The 20,777-nt window shown below is 46.2% G+C and overlaps 1 protein-coding gene across 1 annotated transcript in view; it reads right to left on the bottom strand.

Moving 5' to 3' along the window:
- INS (insulin) overlaps positions 1-19,751 on the bottom strand; it is a 29,529-nt gene extending 9,778 nt beyond the window's left edge. The window contains exons 1-2 of the mRNA XM_073659548.1: positions 19,699-19,751; positions 13,241-13,444 (exon numbers count right to left, since the gene is read on the bottom strand). Coding sequence (XP_073515649.1) covers positions 13,241-13,421 — 181 coding nt within the window. The 5' untranslated portion in view covers positions 13,422-13,444; positions 19,699-19,751. The remainder of the gene's footprint in view (positions 1-13,240; positions 13,445-19,698) is intronic.
- Between the last annotated feature and the right edge of the window lie 1,026 nt (positions 19,752-20,777).

The following is a 20,777-nucleotide window of genomic DNA, read 5'->3' as shown; positions in this document are numbered from 1 at the left end:
AGATACGGTCCTGGCGCTTGCTGGTCTTTCTTGGCCGCCCTGGAGCCTTTTTGACAACAATGGAAGCTCTCTCCTTGAAGTTCTTGATGATGCGATAGATTGTTGACTGAGGTGCAATCTTTGTAGCTGTGATACTCTTCCCTGTTAGGCCATTTTTGTGCAGTGCAATGATGGCTGCACGTGTTTCTTTAGAGATAACCATGGTTAACTGAAGAGAAACAATGATACCAAGAACCAGCCTCCTTTTAAAGTGTCCAGTGATGTCATTCTTACTTAATCATGACTGATTGATCGCCAGCCCTGTCCTCATCAACACCCACACCTGTGTTAATGGATCAATAACTAAAACGATGTTAGCTGCTCCTTTTAAGGCAGGACTGAAATGATGTTGAAATGTGTTTTGGGGGTTAAAGTTCATTTTCTGGGCAAATATTGACTTTGCAAGTACAGTAATTGCTGTTAAGCTGATCACTCTTTGACATTCAGGAGTATATGCAAATTGCCATTACAAAAAATGAAGCTGTAAACTTTGGAAAAATTACTATTTGTCTCATTCTCAATACTTTTGGCCATGACTGTACATTAGTTTCTCACAAAGGAGCTGAAGATAGAGTGGCAGTAGGTGCAAGTTTCTCCAGCCTGTTAGATATTAGAGGGTGAACGGCAGCAAATTGGATCAGTGGTTAGCACTGAAGCCTTGCAGCGCTGGGATCCTGGGTTCAAATCCCAGGAAGGACAACATCTGCAAGGATTTTGTATGTTCTCCCCGTGTTTGCGTGGGTTTCTACCTCAGTAAAAAAGCAGCCATAGATTGTCAGGGAACCTTCCCACACACTTTTCTTAGCCAGGACTGCTTCTCGGCAGGGTTGGACGGTCCCACCAGAGAATCCTCTGGTGTGCCCTGGCCCCTACATCAGGAGAGTTCATGATAGTGCTAACTTTGTGGCTGCTATGGGGCTCTTGAGCGGGGGAGAAAGGTGAGCCCTCAGAATCAAATCCTCTGGTGGGCACAATGTTTTTCAATCTGAAACAGCTTCTCAGTGGGAGTTGTATTTCACCACAGTCATATTCTTTAGCTAGGTGAAAGGACTGGCATAGAGGGAAACCGTATCTACTCTGGCTGTCATTTCTTCGTCACCAGGTCAAGCCCATTGTCACACACGACCATGCCTGGCTGTATGTTCAGTGGTGAGAGCCACAGATCAGGCTGCTGTGTTACAGCTTTCAACAACTCTGCAGCGCTGGGCGGTTTGTCACCTAAGCATTAAGCATGTTATCTTCAGCACAGCCTGTTGCCGCTTGGCCAAGGCAGTGCTGCATTGCTTTCAGCTTGTGACTGATGTGGTCATTTCGGAGATGGAGGAGGAGGTGCAGGAGCTGAACAATGTGATTACATTGAGGTTACATTGACGACTCTGGTTTTTATACTAAAGAAAGATCCTACTGTTTTTTTTGTTTTTTTACATTATTTTTTAAGACAAATGCATTCACCGGGAAATGTCATTTTAACTTTTTACAACCTTATCTGGCAATGTGGTGTGTGACACATCATCAGACACCTCCTGTTTCATTTATGATGGAGGGACTCTGAAAGTCACAAAGCCTATTTTTATAGGGCCATCAGTCGGCCCTTACTATTCTTAAAAGGCCAGCAGTTGGCCCTCGCTATTGTTAGAGAGCCATCAGCCAGTTATGCTTTGTTGTTCCCATTATTAAAAAGTTGGTCTCCTATACTGTTATTGCATATGCTGTGACTGAAAGGGCTGCCAAAAATTCGGACGCAACCCAATACCCCTTTGAAGAGACATAGAGGAGGGTCTCAGTAAAAAAAAATGTTCCCATTATAAAGGAGCGGGTCTCCTATAGTGGTAATGCCCATGCTGTGACTGCAAGGGCTGACAAAATTTGGGAAAAACCCCACTAACAATTTAAAGACACATAGAGCAGGGCCACAGTAACGAGTACAACATGTTCCCATTAGAAAAGAGAGAGTCTGCTATACAGTTATAGGGTATGCAGTGAGTCCAACGGCTGACCAAATTTAGGAATAACCCCACTAAGAATTTAAAGACACATAGAGCAGGGCCACAGTAACGACAAATTCCCATTAGAAAGGAGAGAGTCTGCTATACAGTTATAGGGTATGCAGTGAGTCCAACGGCTGACCAAATTTAGGAAAAACCCCACTAAGAATTTAAAGACACATAGAGCAGGGCCACAGTAACGACAAATTCCCATTAGAAAGGAGAGAGTCTGCTATACAGTTATAGGGTATGTAGTGAGTCCAACGGCTGACCAAATTTAGGAAAAAAAACACTAAGAATTTAAAGACACATAGAGCAGGGCCATAGTAACGACAAATTCCCATTAGAAAGGAGAGGGTCTCCCATAGTGTTGGCCTATGCAGTGAATGCAAGGGCTGCCAAAAATTTGGAGCCACTTCAATGCTCCTTGGAAGAGACGTGGAGGAGGGCCTCATAAAAAAATGTTCCCATTAGAAAGGAGCGGGCCTCCTATATTTTTAATGACCATGCACTAAGTGTATGGGCTGACAAACATTTACCCCTGGGGGGTATACATGAACATACTGTATACATTTTTTTTTGCGGGTATCATAAACACCCTTTAAAAAAATTATGTGGGTGTTGCATCATGGACCACGGTCACCCTGGTGATATGGTGGTGGAGGATGAGGATGAGGAGAAAGAAGAGGACAAGAGCAAATAGCCAAAATCAGGAAGCATATATCCATGTGTGGGTGTAAAGAGGTGCATGGGAATACACCTCCCAAAAGAAAACACTACATTTGAGTTTATGTTACGCTGCTATCATTCAGTGGTGTTGAGTAGTCTTGCCCAATCCAGCCCTTGTTCATTTTTATAAGAGTCAGCCTGCCAGCATTTTCAGTTGACAGGCGGATGCGCTTATCAGTTATAATTCCACCAGCGGCACTAAAAACCTACTCTGATAAAACGCTAGCGGCAGGGCAGCCCAGGACCTCCAAGGCATAGAGAGCCAGTTCATTTCACGTATCCAGCTTGGATACCCAATAATTATAAAGCACAGAGGAATCACGGAGGATGTTGGTACGGTCGGCAAGGTACTCTCTCAGCATCTTCCCAAGCTTTGCACTCCTTGTGAGAGTACCCCGCACCTCAGGGCCTGTGCGATGGGAGGGTCTGAGAAAACTGTCTCAGAACTTTGACAGTGTTCCCCTGCCTCTGCTGGATTGCATTTGTGTCTCTCTCGCCTGTACTCCTTGGTTGTAACTAAGTATCTACCCGATCCGACCAAGGTCGCACGACGGCTAGTGACGCCTGTGCACCAGGGAGGAACCGAGCTGAGGGACCAGGTACAACTCCAGGTCAGACCCCGGACACGGCTGTTGACCCACACCGGGGAATACAGGAACAGGCAGGTAAGAGCACAGGCTGGGTAGGGTCCAGTACAGACTAGGAGACGAGTTCAGAGCCGCAGATGCGGTAGTCAAGCAGAGTAAAGCGAAACCGCAGGTGCGGTGGACAAGGCTGAGCAGAGCGAAACCGCAGGTGCGGTGGACAAGGCTGAGCAGAGCAAAACCGCAAGTGCGGTGGACAAGGCTGAGCAGAGCAAAACCGCAAGTGCGGTGGACAGGGCTGAGCAGAGCGAAACCGCAGATGCGGTGGACAAGGCTGAGCAGAGCGAAATCGCAGATGCGGTGGACAAGGCTGAGCAGAGCGAAACCGCAGATGCGGTGGACAAGGCTGAGCAGAGCGAAACCGCAGATGCGGTGGACAAGGCTGAGCAGAGCGAAACCGCAGATGCGGTGGACAAAGCAGAGCAGAGCGAAACCGCAGATGCGGAGGACAAGGCAGAGCAGAGCGAAACCGCAGATGCGGTGGACAAAGCAGAGCAGAGCGAAATCGCAGATGCGGTGGACAAGGCAGAGCAGAGCGAAACCGCAGATGCGGTGGACAAGGCAGAGCAGAGTGAAACCGCAGATGCGGTGGACAAGGCTGAGCAGAGCAAAACCGCAGATGCGGTGGACAAGGCTGAGCAGAGCGAAACCGCAGGCGCGGTGGACAAGGCTGAGCAGAGCGAAACCGCAGGCGCGGTGGACAGGCTGAGCAGAGCGAAACCGCAGGCGCGGTGGACAAGGCTGAGCAGAGCGAAACTGCAAGTGCGGTAGACAAAGCAGAGCAGAGCGGGCAGAAACCGCCAGAGCTGTAAGTAAGGCAGAGCAGAGATAAACCGCCAAAGCGGTGAGTAAAGACAGAGCAGAGGGGACAGGGCTCTGTTCACACGGAACAGACTGGAAGGGAAAGGCAGAACCAGATACACACAAGGTACTAGCAAAGAAGTAGCGAGTGGACTCCAAACTCACAAACAGAAGTACAGCGACAACGAGTAGGAGTTAGGTGCAGGTACAGACTCTGCAGAAAAAGAGAGGAAACGGACAAAGAGACAAAACAGATAACAGGTTAGGAGACAGTTCAGACAGGAACTGCACTGCAACGAAATACAGGAACGAGCCTAGGTATAGCCAAGTGCTGGTTCAGACACTGCAGCAAAAGGGAGGAAACGGACATAGGGACAAAACAGGTAACAGGTTAGGAGACAGTTCAGACAGGAACTGTACTGCAACGAAATACAAGAACGAGCCTAGGAATAGCCAAGTGCTGGTACAGACACTGCAGCAAAAGGGAGGAAACGGACATAGGGACAAAACAGGTAACAGGTTAGGAGACAGTTCAGACAGGAACTGTACTGCAACGAAATACAGGAACGAGCCTAGGAATAGCCAAGTGCTGGTTCAGACACTGCAGCAAAAGGGAGGAAACGGACATAGGGACAAAACAGGTAACAGGTTAGGAGACAGTTCAGACAGGAACTGTACTGCAACGAAATACAGGAACGAGCCTAGGTATAGTCAAGTGCTGGTTCAGACACTGCAGCAAAAAGGCGGAAACGGAGATAGGGACAAAACAGGTAACAGGTTAGGAGACAGTTCAGACAGGAACTGTACTGCAACGAAATACAAGAACGAGCCTGGGTATACGGCCCCCAGAGGCAGAAACGAACAGGCTAGGAGCGTGTTCAGACAGGCCTGGGAATATAGCCTCCAGGAAGGCGGACAGGCAGGCAAGAAAAACAGAACAGGACAGGACCTGGCACATTCAGAGTCAAGGAGCACACTGAATGAAAGCGTTGCTCAGGCATCAATTTCCAGGTGAAGCTGGTTTAAATATCCAGTGACTGACAGCAATAGGCTGAGGACGCATTAGGGGTGTGCCCGCAGCAGCTACAAGAAACAGGAAGTGACCGGGCCGCCGCCCTAAGTAGCCAGAACAGAGGCAAGCAGACAGCATGGAAAGAAGCCAGGCTAGCAGACTGGACTGATGATCAAGTTTGCGATCTTGCATAGTGGGAGATGGTGCCCTATGCAAGAATGCCGCCAGGTATGTTACACCTTGTTGATGCTGGTATTCAACAACTGCCCTCTTCTGCTCACAAATCCTTCCCAACATCTGCAGTGTAGAGTTACAATGCGTGGGGACATCACATACCAGTCTGTGAGCCGGAAGCTGCAAAAGCTGCTGAAACACGGCAAGGGCAGCGGAAGCTGTAGGTGACTTTCTAAAATGGGCACACAGGCGGCGTACTTTAACGAGCAGATCCGGCAGTTCCGGGTAGGATTTGAGAAACCGCTGAACCACGAGGTTAAGCACATGGGCCAGGCATGGTACGTGTGTGAGCTCACCTCACCTCAGAGCCGCCACCAGGTTCCGGCCATTGTCACACACGACCATGCCTGGCTGTAGGTTCAGTGGTGTGAGACACAGATCTGCTTGCTCTTTCAAAGCTGTCCACAACTCTTCAGCATTGTGGGGGTTTTCACCTAAGCCTATTAGCTTCAGCACAGCCTGTTGCCTCTTGGCCGAAGCAGTGCTGCAGTGCTTCCAGCTTGTGACTGATGTGGTCATTTCGGAGATGGAGGCTGAAGAGGAGGTGGAGGCTGAGGAGGATGAGGTGCAGGAGCTGTAGACTGTGGGGGCAACCCTGATTGACCTAGGGTCCGCAATCCTTGGCGTCGGGAGGATGTGTTCCGTCCCAAGGTCCAACTGAGTCCCGGCTTCCACTATGTTAACCAATGTGCAGTCAGCGAGATGTACCGTCCCAGCCCACAAGCACTTATCCATGTGTCCGTGGTTAGGTGGATTTTCCCGGTAACTGCGTTGTTGAGGGCACGGCTAATGTTTTGGGACACGCGCTTATGTAACGTGGGGATGGCACACCGGGAAAAATAGTGGCGGCTGGGGACCGAGTACCGAGGGACGGCCGCCGCCATCTAGTTGCGGAATGCTTCTGTCTCCACGAGCCTAAAAGGCAACATTTCGAGCGCAAGCAGTCGTGAAATGTGGGAATTTAGTAGTGTGGTCTGTGGGGTGTTGGATGCGTATTTGCGCTTTTGTTCCAAGGACTGGAGTATGGACAACTGAACGCCGTGCTGGGACAAGGATGTGGACGTGCTTCCTGATGCTGCTACTTGAGAGTGTGCAACGACAGGTGTAGGGCAGGAGGCATCTTCACAAGCACCATGGAGAGGGGATTGGCTAGCATGCACAACAGTGGAAGAAGCAATGGTGCCACCCGCAGACACTGTTCCTGGACCCTGGGGTTCAGCCAACAAAGTCGGGTGCTTTGCTGCCATGTGCCTGATCATGCTGGTGGTGGTCAGGCTGGTCGTTTTGCCACCCCTGCTGATGCTTGCCTGGCAGGTTGTGCAAATGGCCTTTTTGGGGTTATCGGCAGAGTCTTTAAAAAATAACCACACTCGGGAAGACCTAACAATTGTACTGGCAACTTCCTTCGTGTTGGTGTTACGGAGAACAGTTGCCTGCCTTCTTTCTGCGGCCACCACACTGCTTCTTCCTGCCTGTTGGGGTTCTCTGCCTCCCTCCCCCCTGTGTGCTGCTTTCCTCACTCTGCATGTCATCCTGCCAGGTTGGGTCAATTACAATATCATCCACCACCTCGTCTTCCACTTTCGCACTCTGGTCCTCCTCCTGACAATCTGGCAATTTTGTCTCATCAACGTCCACCTCTTGTGACACTTTCCCACCGTCGTCTTCGTGTGACCGTGGCTGCTCAAATATTTGGCCATTGCTACATGCGATCTCCTCTTGCCCCGCTTCAAGTGGACCGGGTGAGAGGCCAGAATCTATAAATGGAAAAGTGAACAGCTCTTCGGAGTGTCCAAGGGTGGGATCAGTTGCCTGTGGGCACTCGGCATGGTGGGAGGAAGGAGGTTCAGGGTGGGAAATATGCGATCCAGACTCACAGCTACTGAGACTTGACCGTGAGGAAGACAAGGTGATGGTGGTGGTGGCTAAGTGACTGGAAGCATTATCTGCTATGCAACCAATAACCTTTTGACACTGCTTTGGGTTCAATAGTGGTGTTCTGCGGTTCCCTATTAATTGGGACAGGAAGGTCGAGCCAAGAAGATGTGGGTGTTTGTTGTGGCACAATTTCAGCTTGCCCACGGCCTTGGCCTCTGCATGAACAATCATCACCATCACGTCCAGTTCCCCGTCCCTTGCCACGTGCCTTGCCCATTTTAAATGGAGGACAATATCTTTCACGCTCACTACAAATGACTGAATTTGGAACGAACTTATATGTGATCTGTGTGACAGACAAACCACAGTTTTAAATACCTGGCCTGTAGGTAACTATTTTGAACAGCAAACTGGTGTCAATTGCTTCACTAACACACTGAAACAAATTTTTAATGGAGGTCAGAAATGGCAGTATTTTCTGAAAACGTATATGTGATCCGTGTGATGGAGAAAACACAGTTTAAAATACCTGGCCTGTAGGTAACTATTTTGAACAGCAAACTGGTATCAATTGCTTCACTGACACACTGAAAAAATTTTTTAAAGGAGGCCAGAAATTGCAGTATTTTCAGCGCAGTTATATGTGATCCGTATGACGGACAAACCACAGTTTTAAATAGCTGGATTTTTAGCACTGTAATATGGAAAGGACCTGGCTGTATTCTGCAGTGCCAGCAAGCAAATGGCGCAGAAAAACTGTGTTCTCTGGATTGCTTTTTAAGCAAATAATGAGGATTAAGATGCAAAAAAAAATTATTCCTGGCCCCTGAGACCTGTACTATTTCTAGAAATATCTAAGAGCAGCAGCAGCAGACAAAACTGGAATGGAGCCTCTTGTGCTATATGCACTGCAGTCTGCTATATACCCTGCATGCCTGTCTATATACACTACCTGCCTGATATCTCTGCAAATGGATTAGTCCTCAGAAGGACTATTTGTTGAGATGGATATGTGTCTCTAATATAGTTTGGTACACCTACACTAACTAGAACCAAGCAAATCTCTCCCTAGTTCAGCAGCACCTCTCTCTACACTGTCTGATTCTGGAGTGACTGTGACGAGCATGGTGGCGCCAGGTCTGATATAGACCTGATGACGCTGTGCAGCCAGCCAGTCACTGTAATGCCACAACCAACATGGCTATGGCATTACAGTGAGTGGAAGGCAATTCCTGCATGTTCATTGGCGCTCTAAAGAGAGCCAAACAGACAGGGAGGAGACCCGAGCTCCCGCCGAGCAACCCTGGAAACACTCGTCGAGCGTCGAGCAGTAGCGGACATGCTTGCTCATCACTAAAAATAATTATATATTTTACTCTTATGTGGACCATTACTACCAGGTTATTGAAAATGATTATTTAAACCAACTACAAGCACTCAGTGCATACTTGGCGTAGCTGAGCAGTGCAAATTTCATCTATCTCGCCATTTCGATTACTCCGGAAAAGCCAGACCTATCAATTAAGAAAGAAGAGGGCAAGGATAGATGCTGAACAAATATGTGGGAACGGTGCACTGAACTGCATGGCCACGCCAAGTGTGCACCAACCCCCTGTGATTGTTTGGAACAGTCACTTTTTGGCTTTTCCTTAAAGAGGTTGTCCACTACATTAACATTGATGATCTATCCTTAGGATAGGTCATTAATGTTTGATCTGTGGGGGCAGTGACATCTGGCACCTCTGCCGATCAGCTGTTTTCGGTGTTGTTGGTGGCCAGAAGTGCTGAGTTACAGAGCTGATTCGTCTACTGATGGTGACTATGACTGGGTTCTACACATCCACCCCTATTGAAATTAATAGGGTACGAATGTGCAGTACCCAGCCGCAGCCACTATCAGTAGATGGAGCACTTCTGTAACTGAGCATTTCCGGCTGTCGGCAGCACCAAGAACAGCTGTTCGGCTGTTTGGGATAGGTCATCAATATTAAAGTTGTGGACAACCTCTTTAAAATGACAACTGTCACGCAGTACCTTTGGACTGTGGGTGCAAACCATGTCCCTAGAACTAGGGGCACCCTGGTCTATGCCTGTCTCCTGGATTACTCCTGAAGGTGGAGATGCTGGGTTTCACGTGCCTTACTGTCACAGTGAATACGGGGAGAACCCAGCATATAACGACAGGAAAACGAAAGGGTGCTCTACAAGTAAGGAAAGGGGGAGTGGAGACCCTTAAACAGCTCAAAAATACCTGACCCCCCTATGGACCCTACATAGGTTCTGCACCTATGGCCGTGCAGGAAACCTGCCCTAGCTGACCCTAAAGATAGGCCCTAGGTAGGGAGGGGTGAGCAATAGTCAGCCCCACTGCAAACTAAAGTACACACAAGGGAAGCAAACAAGGGAATACACTTAGCTTGAACATGACACCAGAGAGAACACGGCAACAATCCACGAAGGAACTCCAAGGAAATTCTAGCTGACTACTAAAATTCCAGGCCTGAATAGATTAGAACTTTCTATCACCAGCAACTCTCTGGAGAAACTGAGTGTATTTAAGGATAAAGCTAGGGCGTGCTAATTAGCAGCAGAAGGTCAGGTTCACCGCTGGGTCCTAAAGGTATAATCCCCAAGCAAGGTGAGGATTACCGCTGGGTCCTAAAGCGAGAGGGATCATGAAAGGATCAGGAAGATGTTTGCAAAGCCAAACACAGCGACCTTCTACAGCCGGACCTTGTATGACTGTCTGTCAAACCTGACACACCCGTGACAGTACTGCCCCTTCTACGAGTGGTCTCCGGACACTCAGGGACAGGTTTCCCTGGATGAGAGGCATGGAATGAACAAAGCAACCTAGGGGCATTCATCTCTGATGCTGAAACCCACATCCTTTCCCCTGGACCATAACCCCTCCAGTGCACCAAGTACTGAAGGGAACGATGCTGAAGACGAGAATCCACAATCTTCAAAATTTGGAACTCTAAATTGCCATCAACCATGATTGGGGGTGGGGGCAAGGGAGATGACTCAAGAGGTATCACATACTTCTTGAACAGACACCTGTGAAACACACTGTGGATCCTAAAAGCCTGAGGTAACTCCAGACGAAATGCTGCTGTGTTAATTACGGCAGTTATTTTATAGGTGTGACGCCTCGCTCCCGCTCGCTAGCCCTACCCTGAGAGATGGGGTTACTCGGAACCGGGCCTCCTGGTGGAGGGTGGATGCAGTCGTGGCCTAGGCCCAGCCCGTGCCCAGGGTCGTCATAGTAAAAATAAGGGCTAGGAGGGACGGTGGTAATCGAGTGGATGTAATGACTATGCCACCTGTGGTTTTCTGGTGATCCTCCACCAGCGCTGCGGCAGTCCTCTGAGGCGGGATGTCATGGCAGCAGAAGATGGTACTACTCCCCACAGGCAGAGCAGGTCCTCAGGGCAGAGAAGACGGATCAGGGGAGTAGTAGTGGGTGGTGTGATGTGGTGCCGCGCTGAAATAAGGAACCAGAGGCAATGGATGCAGTCTTCCAAACTTTACTCACGTTGTTAGGTGTCAGCTGCAAGGCTTCTCCTTGCTCCTCATGGCGCGCTGCAGCCACCAGGAAGGGGCTTCAGCACACTCCGGGTAGTTTGGGTGCATCAATCAGGACCCTCCCCCGCACCAGAGTGTTCCTAGAATTTCCCACTAGGTCCTCTCCTGTCCGTATGTGGTGCGTGTTATAAGGCTGGGTCTCCCTCTGGCTATACACAGAACAAGGGTATGGGTGGCGACTCCGCTCCGTCCGTTACCCGGTGGGATCCTCTAAGCCTCCGGGCTTTTCTGACTGAGACGTGAAGTAGCAAAGCCAGATATTGGGGGCCGGTACCCCTCTTGCAGCAGGAGTCCCTCTGGCCTGGCCAGAATGAGGGTAGCAGGTGGCGTACGCCGCTCCGTCCGCGTCCTCTGGGATCCTTTTGCCTGTGGAGCTTTTCTCCTCCGCTCCCCTCCAGGCCTTCTTAAGTAGGGACCTTGACCGGGTAGAGACAGCGGTTCACTCTAACCCGCTCCTCGTCTCAAGGCCAGAGAACGAGGACCGTGTATCGTCAACAGGCTTCAGGTTCTTAGCAGAAAGCCACATTCAGCGATGAAGACCACAATCAAAGACCTTGAACTTAAGATGGCCGTTAGTTAGATATGAATTAGTAAGTGTAACCTAAAGGTGCTTCCTCCACCCTCACCCACTACGTGATTCCCCTTATCTTTGGTTCCCCCCATCTCCTCTATCCTGGCTGGGGCAGCACTATGGTGCCTTTAAGCCCCCCTCAGGACAGGAGTGGTGTAGTGTTGAATGGATGGCTGAGTCCTGAGAGGTGCTCCCTCCTTACCTTGGAGAGGAGATAACCACCTCGGTCTGAGGTGCAGTACCCCTGTGGCGACTGAACCCTCAGGGGCGCCACATAGGGACCAATAAATCTAGGTCCCAGCTTCCAGGAAGGAACCTTCAACTTGATATTCCTGGTAGACAACCACACAAAATCATTCACACTTAGGTCCGAACCTGGCGAGCATCTCCTGTCAGCCAGACATTTGTATCTCTCTCCCATGATTTTCAAATTACTCTGAAAGCTCCTCCTCAGGAACTCCTGAAGTCCCTCCACCACTAATGGTACCAAACTGTCGATGAAATCCGTATGCACCAAAGGAAGGTGACCTGCCAGTAGACTCTTGGCGATGCCAGCGACCTTCTGCAGCCAAACCCCATATGACTGTCTGTCAAACCTGACACACCAGTGACACTTACTGAGCACCTAAATTAACCCTTATCTGTCCCCTCCCTCTGCCCCAGGAAGGTGGGAAGCTGAAGTGCATAGGAATTCACTAATCAGACAAACAAGGGAAAATGGACAGGGATAAATGAAAATACCAATCATACAAAATACACTAGCCAAACAACAAAGTGGAACATGGGGGAGTTAAACGAAGGAGAAACCAAATAGGAGAGGATGGGGATGTGCACATAAACAAAACTCCAAGCAATAATCTCCTGAACAAATCTCCAAACGCCAACTCCAACCACAGACTACACCTCAAACTCCACACAAGGCAGTAAGAACTGACACTGGCAATTCCTAAGTGCCAGAGGCGAGCATACATAGCAGAGGAGAGTGGCCAACACTGAACAGCTGAGACAATCCAGGTAGGAAAGCTCCAGGAGATCAGCTGAACAGATTAATCCTTGCATTGCTAGCAAGAAAAAACCCTGCACTGTTTAATAAGATAGTGAAGTACTTCTAACAAGTGCAGAAGTTGGTGAAACCAGACGCAATCATCTTGCCCCACTCTGCCGCGGTATCCTCCTCACTAGGAAAACAATTTAAAAAGGGTCAGCTAGTCAAAGCAGTTTACTGATGCATCATAAATACATAGGAGATTGTCACTGTATTGAATTTTTTTCACAGTGGACCACCCCTGATAAGAATCATACTCTCCAGACATGTCTTCTTTAAGAAATGTTTATATTCCCCATAAAAGACATTTTGGCTAAATAAATTATTATTAAGAACTTTGCTTTGTGCCATTCCTTTGTTAGTCCATCTAGAAATATATGAATAAATTGATATTCAGGCATTATCGGTTGATGAAGTGTCCCAACACGGTCTGACACTATCAATTAGTGTCAGTAAGGCATAAATATACATATCCGCCTTCAAACTTACAGAAGTAAAAATATATTGGGGCTCATGTCCAACTATTGCAGCTAAAAAAGTAAAATGTGGTAAATGAAGAAACAAAAAGCAAGCTTTAGACTGTTGTTATAGTCAGCGCCACTCTTTAATTTTAGCAAAATTTTTAAGGATAATTCCCCATGTTCTACCAATCTGTGTCTATTGTCAAAATCATAAATTTAATATTTGAATTTTTAGAGCACATTCACATCTTACCTAATGTTTGTTCAAGGTCTCGTCTGACATTAGGGTAATAGAAACCTGTTTCACTACACACCATGTACAAGGCATCTACAAGGTGAGGCCCACATAGGTGCTGTGTGGACCTAGCTTGGGTGGTGGATGTAAATAGGATGAGAAGAACTGCCAGCTGGAGACATTGTATCCACAGGGCCATGATGAAAGAAATAGAGGGTGGATCTGTGCACAGAAGAAATGAAGGAACTATGAGCTGTACTAAACTCAACTGAGAGAAATATGCTGAACTAGTACAGAATTTAATGAGTATATAAAATAAAGAACTGAAATATTATTTTTTTCTTTATGTAGTGATTTAACATGGACTTTAATCTTTACATAAATGATACAAATCTATTATTAAGCAGTGGATATACCGTAGCTATGTCATTGGTCTATATCTACATTTAAAGGCCATTTGTCAATAGGATCAACCCTCCTGAGCCGTCTATATGGGCATGTACCATATTTTTTGGACTATAAGACGCACCCCAAATTTTGGGGTGGAAAATAGGAAAAAAAATATTTTTTATAAGATGGGGGTCCGTCTTATAGTCTGAATAGGTATTTTACCTGGGGGGCGTTGGAGCGAGGGTCACAGTAGGCAGAGTCCTTCAGGAAGCCGGCGGAAGTGGGGCCTGGGCCTGTGGTGGGGCCTGGGGCCTGTGCTGGGGCCTGGGCCTGTGCTGGGGCCTGTGCTGGGGATGGAGCCTGGCTGGGGCCTGTGGTCCGGATGGGGCCGGGTCCTGGGCCTGTGAGCGGTGTGCGCTGCTGTCCGGTGGCTGCGACTGTGCAGCGGTGCGGCAGAGCGGTGGTGGATGCTGCGGTGCAGCTTTCCGGTAGCCGCGGCCATCTTCATGAAGCTGTGATCCACAGAAAAATGGCAGCCCGAGCTCCCAGACGGCCATTTTCCTGTAAATCACTGTGCACCCACCGCTGCCCTGTCTCGCCGCCGCAGTGCTGCACATCCACTCTGCCTCGCCGTCGCACAGCCGCTCTGCTGCATCGGCCCTGCCGTCGCACCCACCACCGCAAGTATGTGGTAAGGTTCGGACCATAAGACGCACCCCCCATTTTCCTCCTAAATATGGGGGGAAAAAAGTGTGTCTTATGGTCCAACAAATACGGTAGGTCATAGGAAGCTGAATAAAATGATATATTGATATCTGCGATGCGATGTTTTATGCCAGAAAAATGGATTACCTGAGAATCTGCCTCCGGAGCTTATTTACAATAAAAGGAGACGTTACTAATGTGAGATATGTAAGTCAGGAGAGCTGACTGTCAGTCATTACATTGCTCACACTGGTAACGCTCCCTTTTATTTAAAATAAACTCTGGAGGAATATTCTCAGGGAGAATCTATATGGATACACCTAAATAAAATGGGAATGGTTGGTGATATCAACTTCCTGTATGTGGCACATTAGTATATGGCAGGGGAAAACTTTTCCAGATGGGTGGTGACCATTGCGGCCATTTTGAAGTCGGCCATTTTGGATCCAACTTTATTTTTTTCAATGGGAAGAGGGTCATGTGCCACATCAAACTGATTGAGAATTTCATAAGAAAAACAATGGTGTGCTTGGTTTTAACGTAACTTTATTCTTTCATGAGCTTTTTACAAGTTTATGACCACTTATAAAATGTGTTCAAAGTGCTGCCCATTTTGTTGGATTGTCAATGCAACCCTCTTCTCCCACTCTTGACACACTGATAGCAACACCGCAGAAGAAATGCTAGCACAGGCTTCCAGTATCCGTTGTTTCAGATGCTGCACATCTCGTATCTTCACAGCATAGACAATTGCCTTCAGATGACCCCAAAGATAAAAGTCTAAGGGGGTCAGATCGGGAGACCTTGGTGGCCATTCAACTGGCCCACGATGACCAATCCACTTTCCAGGAAACTGTTCATGTAGGAATGCTCGGATCTGGCACCCATAATGTGGTGGTGCACCATCTTGTTGGAAAAACTCAGGGAACGTGCCATCTTCAGTGCATAAAGAGGGCAACACATCATCATGTAGCAATTTCATGGCCACCAAGGTCTCCCGATCTGACCCCCTTAGACTTTTATCTTTGGGGTCATCTGAAGGCAATTTTCTATGCTGTGAAGATACAAGAGATGTGCAGCATCTGAAACAACGGATACTGGAAGCCTATGCTAGCATTTCTTCTGCGGTGTTGCTATCAGTGTGTCAAGAGTGGGAGAAGAGGGTTGCATTGACAATCCAACACAATGGGCTGCACTTTGAACACATTTTATAAGTGGTCATAAACTTGTAAATAACTCATGAAAGAATAAAGTTACGTTAAAACCAAGCACACCATTGTTTTTCTTATGAAATTCTCAATAAGTTTGATGTGTCACATGACCCTCTTCCCATTGAAACAAATAAAGTTGGATTCAAAATGGCCGACTTCAAAATGACCGCCATGGTCACCACCCATCTGGAAAAGTTTTCCCCCTCCCATATACTAATGTGTCACAAACAGGAAGTTGATATCACTAACCATTCCCATTTTATTTAGGTGTATCCATATAAATGGCCCACCCTGTATATCCGATCCATAGATCTTAAACGTTCATTTACATTTTAAGAAAATGTGGATTTCTCTGGAATAAGACATCGGATCACAGATATCAAGGTATCACTTTATTCAATTTTCTATTACCTACGTGCCCATAGGAGGGTAGATCCTACTGATAGATTCTTTTTTGTCCTCTGCCTTAATTTTCTTTGCTATATACAGTATATATACATAGTCATGGCTGAAAGTGTTGGCACTCTTAAAATTGTTCCAGAAAATATAGTATTTCTCCCAGAGAATGATTGCAATTACACATGTTTTCTCACACACATGTTTATTTTCTTTGTGTGTATTAGAATAACACAAAAATAGACACAAAAAGGCAAATTGGACATCATTTCACACAAAACCCCCAAAATGGGCCGCACACAATTGTTGGCATCTTCAACTTAAAAAGGGTTGTCCACTACTTTTACACTGATGCCCTATCCATCGGCTGGGGTCCCGCACGCGGCTCCCTCGCCGATCAGCTGTTATCGGTGCCGGCAGCAGAAGCGGCCGCTGGCCGGAAGTGCTCACCTGCGGGGGTCCGCCGTCAAGTGGTAGTGGCCACGGCGGTGTACTGCATATCCGCCTCCCATTCAATTGAATAGGAGGCGGATCTGCAGTACACCGCAGCGGCCACTACCACTTGACGGCGGACCCCTGCAGGTGAGCACTTCCGGCCAGCGGCCATGTCGACAGATGGTTCACGCTGACACTGATGCACCCTGAGCCCGCAAGACGGCTTGAATTTCTTTAGAACTTGATTGGGGCTGCTTATCCACCATCCGGACTATCCTACGTTGCAACTTTTCATCAATTTTTCTCTGCCGTTTACGTCCAAGGAGATTAGCTACAGAGCTATGGGTTGTAAACTTCTTGATTATGTTGGACAAAGGAACATCAAGGGCTCTGGAGATGGACTTGTAACCTTGAGATTGCTAACATTGTTCAACAATTTTGGTTCTCAAATCCTCAGACAGTTCTCTTCTCCTGTTTCTGCTCTCCATGCTTAGTGTGGCACACAGACACACAATGCAAAGATTGAGTCAACTGCTCTCCTTTTTATCTGGTTTCAGGTGTGATTTTCATATTGCCCACACCTGTTACCTACTACAGGTTAGTTTGAACTAGCATCATATTCTTGAAATAAAGTTGTTTACCCACAATTTTGGAAAGGTGCCAACAATTTTGTCTGTCCCATTTTTGGGGTTTTGTGCGAAATTATGTCCAATTTGCCCTTTTTTCTCTGTTTTTTTGTGTTGGGTGCATGGTGGGTGCCTGGACCTCAGACCTACGCTCCTTGGTAAATATAGTTTTTCTTTATATTTATATTGGGTAGTTCCAATATGGGCTTTCTTATGTATATATGCAGCTCCACTTGGATATTATGTACAAAATAGTTACTTACACATATTCATGTTTCGATGGAACTATCCTATGTATTTATATATATTTTTTCTCTATGTGTGGCTTACAATTTATGTATTCAATGCTGTTTAATCACTTTTATATGTAAAGGTCTATCATACCATATACTTTACGTTGTACATGTACCTGTTGGAGCTATGTGAATAATATACTGGTTATTCTCTATACATTGTATAGGTCTAGGTGCTCCACCTCTCTGTCATCTGTGGTGTGCCTTGTTTTTACATTGTGCATTTTTGTCTTTTATATGTTTTCAATAAAGTTTTGGCAATTTTTAACTCGGGCCATGTAGTTAATCTTTGCTTTAGGTATATTGGTGTTGTTGATTCTTAACTGGGCCCAAATGATTTATTGGTGTCTATTTACCCACAATTTTGGAAAGGTGCCAACAATTTTGTCTGTCCCATTTTTGGGGTTTTATGCGAAATTATGTCCAATTTGCCCTTTTTTCTCTGTTTTTTGTGTTGTTCCAATGCACACAAAGGAAATAAACATGTGTATAACCTGTGTAATTGCTATAATTTTCTGGGAGAAACACTTAATTTTCTGGAACAATTTCAATGGTGTCAACACTTTCAACCATGACTGTATATATATATATATATATATATATATACAGTACAGACCAAAAGTTTGGACACACCTTCTCATTTCAAGATTTTTCTGTATTTTCATGACTATGAAAATTGTACATTCACACTGAAGGCATCAAAACTATGAATTAACACATGTGGAATTATATACTTAACAAAAAAGTGTGAAACAACTGAAAATATGTCTTATATTCTAGGTTCTTCAAAGAAGCCACCTTTTGCTTTGATGACTGCTTTGCACACTCTTGGCATTCTCTTGATGAGCTTCAAGAGGTAGTCACCGGAAATGGTCTTCCAACAATCTTGAAGGAGTTCCCAGAGATGCTTAGCACTTGTTGGCCCTTTTGCCTTCACTCTGCAGTCCAGCTCACCCCAAACCATCTCGATTGGGTTCAGGTCTGATGACTGTGGAGGCCAGGTCATCTGGCGTAGCACCCCATCACTCTCCTTCTTGGTCAAATAGCCCTTACACAGCCTGGAGGTGTGTTTGGGGTCATTGTCCTGTTGAAAAATAAATGATGGTCCAACTAAACGCAAACCGGATGGAATAGCATGCCGCTGCAAGATGCTGTGGTAGCCATGCTGGTTCAGTATGCCTTCAGTTTTGAATAAATCCCCAACAGTGTCACCAGCAAAGCGCCCCCACACCATCACACCTCATCCTCCATGCTTCACGGTGGGAACCAGGCATATAGAGTCCATCCGTTCACCTTTTCTGCGTCGCACAAAGACACATGGTTGGAACCAAAGATCTCAAATTTGGACTCGTCAGACCAAAGCACAGATTTCCACTGGTCTAATGTCCATTCCTTGTGTTCTTTAGCCCAAACAAGTCTCTTCTGCTTGTTGCCTGTCCTTAGCAGTGGTTTCCTAGCAGCTATTTTACCATGAAGGCCTGCTACACAAAGTCTCCTCTTAACAGTTGCTGTAGAGATGTGTCTGCTGCTAGAACTCTGTGTGGCATTGACATGATCTCTCATCTGAGCTGCTGTTAACCTGCGATTTTCTGAGGCTGGTGACTCGGATAAACTTATCCTCAGAAGCAGAGGTGACTCTTGGTCTTCCTTTCCTGGGGCGGTCCTCAAGTGAGCCAGTTTCTTTGTAGCGCTTGATGGTTTTTGCAACTGCACTTGGGGACACTTTCAAAGTTTGCCCAATTTTTCACACTGACTGACCTTCATTTCTTAAAATAATGATGGCCACTCGTTTTTCTTTACTTAGCTGATTTTTTCTTGCCATTATACAAATTCTAACAGTCTATTCAGTAGGATTATCAGCTGTGTATCCACCAGACTTCTGCACAACACGACTGATGGTCCCAACCCCATTTATAGGGCAAGAAATCCCACTTATTAAACCTGACAGTGCACACCTGTGAAGTGAAAACCATTTCTGGTGACTACCTCTTGAAGCTCATCAAGAGAATGCCAAGAGTGTGCAAAGAAGTCATCAAAGCAAAAGGTGGCTACTTTGAAGAACCTAGAATATAAGACATATTTTCAGTTGTTTCACACTTTTTTGTTAAGTATATAATTCCACATGTGTTAATTCATCGTTTTGATGCCTTCAGTGTGAATGTACAATTTTCAAAGTCATGAAAATACAGAAAAATCTTTAAATGAGAAGGTGTGTCCAAACTTTTGGTCTGTACTGTATATATAAATTTATATATATAATTGGTGGAGAATTGGTAGAAATAAATACACATAAAGGAGCCAAACTAGTACATAACGTAAGATTCGTCATCTTTTTCCACTCTACATGCAGCTTTAAACTTCTAAGCTAACCTCTGATTAAGTAGCCATCCAAACCCCAACCACAATTACACGACACTTACCTGGATGAGAGCTAGAGAAGGACCTTAAGGAGGTATGGAAGGTGTAATTGTGATCTTCCTGCTCCTGCAAACCCATTTTATACAACACAAAGCACCTTAGCTAAGCACCATGCCAAATTCTGCCAGCTCATTAGCTGCTCCTCCCAATAATAACAGTTACCTATTAAACTTGCAAGTTCTCTGGGCATAAGGATCAATGATTTCATTTCCCAGCATCAACACTTGTTCCAATGACATGACTACCTGCCACATTCATTCTGAAAAAGAAATACACAAGAAAATAGAGCAAAATTATCTGTAGTCATTAGTAATGACATATTTTTCTATTAAGTGGATGTACAGTATAAAATGTATCCACAGTAGTCAGTGTATATATATATATATATATATATATATATATATATATATATACAGTACAGACCAAAAGTTTGGACACACCTTCTCATTTAAAGATTTTTCTGTATTTTCATGACTATGAAAATTGTACATTCACACTGAAGGCATCAAAACTATGAATTAACACATGTAGAATTATATAGTTAGCAAAAAAAGTGTGAAACAACTGAAAATATGTCTTATATTCTAGGTTCTTCAAAGTAGCCACCTTTTCCTTTGATGACTGCTTTGCACACTCTTGGCATTCTCTTGAGGAGCTTCAAGAGGTAGTCACCGGAAATGGTCTTCCAACAATCTTGAAGGAGTTCCCAGAGATGCTTAGCACTTTTTGGCCCTTTTGCCTTCACTCTGCGGTCCAGCTCACCCCAAACCATCTCGATTGGGTTCAGGTCTGGTGACTGTGGAGGCCAGGTCATCTGGCGTAGCACCCCATCACTCTCCTTCTTGGTCAAATAGCCCTTACACTGCCTGGAGGTGTGTTTGGGGTCATTGTCCTGTTGAAAAACAAATGATGGTCCAACTAAACGCAAACCAGATGGAAAAGCATGCCGCTACAAGATGCTGTGGTAGCCATGCTGGTTCAGTATGCCTTCAATTTTGAATAAATCCCCAACAGAGTCACCAGCAAAGCACCCCAACACCATCATACCTCCTCCATGCTTCACAGTGGGAACCAGGCATGT

Source organism: Phyllobates terribilis, unplaced genomic scaffold, assembly GCF_046119375.1.
Source record: "Phyllobates terribilis strain yellow unplaced genomic scaffold, ASM4611937v1 Scaffold_13__5_contigs__length_258822181, whole genome shotgun sequence".
In the NCBI taxonomy this organism is placed as follows: Eukaryota; Metazoa; Chordata; class Amphibia; order Anura; family Dendrobatidae; genus Phyllobates; species Phyllobates terribilis.
The sequence above is the reverse complement of the archived record's forward strand: the minus strand, read 5'-3'. Positions and strand labels throughout refer to the sequence as shown.